Here is a 4,978-nt window from a genome sequence, read left to right on the forward strand (position 1 = left end):
TGGTGGCTGTATATATCTGTCTACATTGAGCTCCTCCTAGTCTGTATACACTAAGCGTTCTCTAGAGCTAATCGGCTCTATCTTAGCCACTTACACGCACTGCTCCTGGCGAGTACGACAATTGGCCAAGTAATGAAAGAAGCTATAGAGTCCAAACAAGATGCAGACCAAAGCCAAGATGGCGGACAAAGAACCGAGAAGATAGAGGGACATGAGCTTCTCTGCTGGGAAGCGCAGCAGACACATGAAGGGTCCGGGGCACAACGGGGTGGAGCAGTGAATGGGGTCACTGGAGACCAGAGGCAGATGCCACCAGAACAGCATGTAGAGGAAGGAGAGCTCCCCTAGCAGACGCAAGAGGATGCACAGCAGGTAGAGGAGCAGGAGCGCCCTCTGCTGGTGGAAGTCCAAGACCAGGTCCTTGTGGGCGAGTTCTGAGGACCAGGCGCCCAGCAGCGCTCCGTCACACTGGGTCATCTTCTTCCTTACAGTGTCCTTGATCAGGTTATGTCGGAGCTGAGAGGTGAAGAGCTCCATGAGCAGCAGGGAGGCCACGAAGAAGATGTAGGCGCTGTTCCACATGGAGACCACCGGCACGTTGAAGTGCTGACTGAAGCAAGCTTTACGGCAGAACTCAGAGCTCTCATTACCGCGACAAACAAAGTCCAAGTCCAGCTTACTCCAAGGAAGCTCCGATACATAGAGGGCGAGGAGGCGAACCACCGCGAATCCGAACCACATGGTCCTCCCCGTGTAATCTGTGGTGGCCTCCAGAGCAGTGCGGAGGATGGGGATGAGACCGGTGACCATCGCCATCTAGAGGAGGACATGTGAAAGCGGATGCATCTAAGCCTATCGTGTGATACTGCCTGCTGAGCAGTGTATCTAATCCTATCATGTGTGATACTGTCTGCTGAGTTGTGTATCTAATCCTATCATGTGTGATACTGTATGCTGAGTTGTGTATCTAATCCTATCCTGTGTGATACTGTCTCCTGAGCCGTGTATCTAATCCCATCATGTGTGATACTGTCTGCTGACCCGTGTATCTAATCCCATCATGTGTGATACTGCCTGCTGAGCCGTGTATCTAATCCCATCATGTGTGATACTGTCTCCTGAGCCGTGTATCTAATCCCATCATGTGTGATACTGTCTGCTGACCCGTGTATCTAATCCCATCATGTGTGATACTGCCTGCTGACCCGTGTATCTAATCCCATCATGTGTGATACTGTCTGCTGACCCGTGTATCTAATCCCATCATGTGTGATACTGCCTGCTGACCCGTGTATCTAATCCCATCATGTGTGATACTGTCTGCTGACCCGTGTATCTAATCCCATCATGTGTGATACTGTCTGCTGAGCTGTGTATCTGCCATACCATCTGCTTAACTATGGTATCTACTCCAATCATATGTGATACTGGTTGCTGAGTTGTGTATCTAAGCATGTGTGATACTGTCTCTTGAACTGTGTATCTAAGACAATTATGTGTGATACTGTCTGCTGAGCCATGTATCTAATCCTATCCTTTGTGATTCTGTCTGCTGAGCCATGTATCTAATCCTGCAGGTATGATACTCTTTGCTGAGCCGTGTATCTAATTCTATCATGTGTGATACTGTCTGCTGAGCCATGTATCTAATCCTATCAAGTGTGACACTATCTGCTGACTCGTGTATCCAATCCTATCATGTGATACTGTCTGCTGAGCCGTGTATCTAATCCTATAATGTGTGATACTGTCTGCTGAGTCCTGTATCTAATCCTATCATATGTGATACTGTCTGCTGAGCCGTGTATCTAATCCCATCATGTATGATACTGTCTGCTGAGCTGTGTATCTAATCTCATCATGTGTAATACTGTCTGCTGAGCTGTGTATCTAATCCTATCATGTGTGATACTGTCTGCTGAGCCGTGTATCTAATCCCATCATGTGTGATACTGTCTGCCAAGCTGTGTATCTAATCCCATCATGTGTGATGCTGTCTGCTGAGCTGTGTATCTAATCCTATCATGTGTGATACTGTCTGCTGAGCTGCTGTATCTAATCCCATCATGTGTAATACTGTCTGCTGAGCGGTGTATCTAATCCTATCATGTGTAATACTGTCTGCGGAGCCGTGTATCTAATCCTATCATGAGTGATACTGTCTGCTGAGCTGTGTATGTAATCCTGTCATGTGTGATACTGCCTGCTGAGCCGTGTATCTAATCCTATCATGTGTGATACTGTCTGCTGAGCTGCTGTATCTAATCCCATCATGTGTAATACTGTCTGCTGAGCGGTGTATCTAATCCTATCATGTGTAATACAGTCTGCGGAGCCGTGTATCTAATCCTGTCATGAGTGATACTGTCTGCTGAGCTGTGTATGTAATCCTGTCATGTGTGATACTGCCTGCTGAGCCGTGTATCTAATCCTATCATGTGTGATACTGTCTGCTGAGCTGTGAATCTAATCCTACAAATGTGGTACTGTCTGCTGAGCCATGTATCTAATCCCATCATGTGTGATACTGTCTGCTGAGCCGTGTATCTAATCCTATCATGTGTGATACTGTCTGCTGAGCTGTGTATCTATCTTGTCATGTGTGATACTGCCTGCTGAGCCGTGTATCTAATCCTATCATGTGTGATACTGTCTGCTGAGCTGTGAATCTAATCCTACAAATGTGGTACTGTCTGCTGAGCCATGTATCTAATCCCATCATGTGTGATACTGTCTGCTGAGCCGTGTATCTAATCCCATCATGTGTAATACTGTCTGCTGAGCTGTGAATCTAATCCTATAAATGTGGTACTGTCTGCTGAGCCATGTATCTAATCCCATCATGTGTGATACTGTCTGCTGAGCCGTGTATCTAATCCCATCATGTGTGATACTGTCTGCTGAGCCGTGTATTCAATCCCATAATGTGTAATACTGTCTGCTGAGCCATGTATCTAATCCCATCATGTGTGATGCTGTCTGCTGAGCTGTGTATCTAATCCTATCATGTGTGATACTGTCTGCTGATCCATGTATCTAATCCCATCATGCGTGATACTGTCTGCTGAACTGTGTATCTAATCCTATCATGTGTGATATTGTCTGCTGAGCTGCTGTATCTAATCCCATCATGTGTAATACTGTCTGCTGAGCCGTGTATCTAATCCTATCATGTGTGATACTGTCTGCTGATCCATGTATCTAATCCCATCATGCGTGATACTGTCTGCTGAACTGTGTATCTAATCCTATCATGTGTGATATTGTCTGCTGAGCTGCTGTATCTAATCCCATCATGTGTAATACTGTCTGCTGAGCCGTTTATCTAATCCTATCATGTGTGATACTGCCTGCTGAGCCGTGTATCTAATCCCATTATGTGTAATACTGTCTGCTGGGCCGTGTATCTAATCCTATTCTGTGTGATACTGTCCGCTGAGCTGTGTATCTAATCCCATTATTTGTGATACTGTCTGTTGAGCTGCCGTATGTAAGCCTCTCATGTGTGGTACCCCTCAGCAGCACTACAACCCCCAGCATGCTCATATAATCTACCTTCTTGTTGGGGAGGTTTTTCTCCTTGTTCTCCTCGTATTGCAGATCAGATTGTCAGCTCCTCGGTCCGAGGCTGTTCAGGTCTTGTCTCTTCTCTTGGGTGCAGGCCATGTAATGAGCGTCAGCTCTGCAGCTCAGTGTGTCTGGTGGGTTTGCAGCTTCTCCTTGATTAAGTGTCCATGTCTTGGGTAAATGAAGCGGCAGCTCTGTGGTTCAGTCCCATGCTGGTAGCACTGATATTGGAGCAGGGGGTGGGATGAGCGCGGGAAAACTATAAATACAGAAAATGCAGTCTTTCCAGTTCCATGTTGTATTAACCCCATGTGGTGTGGAGGAGGCGCTGTCTACCTGCTCATGTGCCAAGGTGGCATCAGTGACATGCAGATACTGATTCCTTACAGGCACCGCTCATGTCTTCCATGAAGACCCCCTTATACAGATGGAGATCCTATAAAGTACAAAACAATTCTGGGACAAGTGATCAGCTCCGGTGACTCCTTACTGAGGAGCAGCAGAGGGTCAAAGTACCAGAGAAGATCAGCAGGTATTCTGTGCGGCTGGAAGTTATAGAACGGTTTATTCACTTTCTGAGTGAATGCTAACCCATAGACCACACCCATATACTAACACCGCCATTAAAACCTGGCCCATTTACTGTGTCCCATAGACTACACCCATATACTAACTGTGCCCTGTAGACCACAACCATATACTAACTGTGCCCCATGGACTGCACCCATATACTGTGCCCCATAATCTGCACCCATATACTAACTGTGCCTCATAGACGATACCCATATACTAACTATGCCCTAAAGACCCTGCCCATTTACTAACTGTGCCCCGTAGATCACACCCCTATACTAACTGTGCCCTAAAGCCCCACCCATTTACTAACTGTGCCCCATAGACCACAGCCATATACTAACTGTGCCCAATAGACTACACCCATATACTGTGTCCTAAAGACCCCGCCCCCATTTACTAACTGTGCTCCATAGACTGCACCCATATACTAACTGTGCCCTAAGGACCCCAGCTATTTACTAACTGTGCCCCATAGACCACACTCATAAACTCTGTTTTAAAGACCCCACTCATTTACTAACTGTGCTCCATAGATTGCACATATATACTAACTGTGCCCTAAAGACCCCGCCCATTTACTAACTGTGCCCCGTAGATCGCATCCATATACTAACTGTGCCCCATAGACCGCACCCATATACTATCTATGCCCTAAAGACACCTCCCATTTACTAACTGCGCCCCATAGACCACACCCGTATACTAACTGTGCCCCATAGACTACACCCATATACTGTGTCCTAAAGACTCCCCTATTTACTAACTGTGCTCCATAGACTGCACCGATATACTAACTGTGCCCTAAAGACCCCACCTATTTACTAACTGTTCCCCA

At 46.6% G+C, this 4,978-nt stretch overlaps 1 protein-coding gene across 1 annotated transcript in view; it reads right to left on the bottom strand.

Annotated features, from left to right (window-relative positions):
- LOC136577654 (gap junction beta-1 protein-like) overlaps nt 1-3,771 on the bottom strand; it is a 3,969-nt gene extending 198 nt beyond the window's left edge. The window contains exons 1-2 of the mRNA XM_066577564.1: nt 3,556-3,771; nt 1-816 (exon numbers count right to left, since the gene is read on the bottom strand). The exon at nt 1-816 is cut by the window's left edge and continues 198 nt beyond it. Coding sequence (XP_066433661.1) covers nt 91-816 — 726 coding nt within the window. The 5' untranslated portion in view covers nt 3,556-3,771 and the 3' untranslated portion in view covers nt 1-90. The remainder of the gene's footprint in view (nt 817-3,555) is intronic.
- Between the last annotated feature and the right edge of the window lie 1,207 nt (nt 3,772-4,978).

This window comes from Eleutherodactylus coqui, chromosome 8 (genome assembly GCF_035609145.1).
Source record: "Eleutherodactylus coqui strain aEleCoq1 chromosome 8, aEleCoq1.hap1, whole genome shotgun sequence".
NCBI classification, from domain to species: Eukaryota; Metazoa; Chordata; class Amphibia; order Anura; family Eleutherodactylidae; genus Eleutherodactylus; species Eleutherodactylus coqui.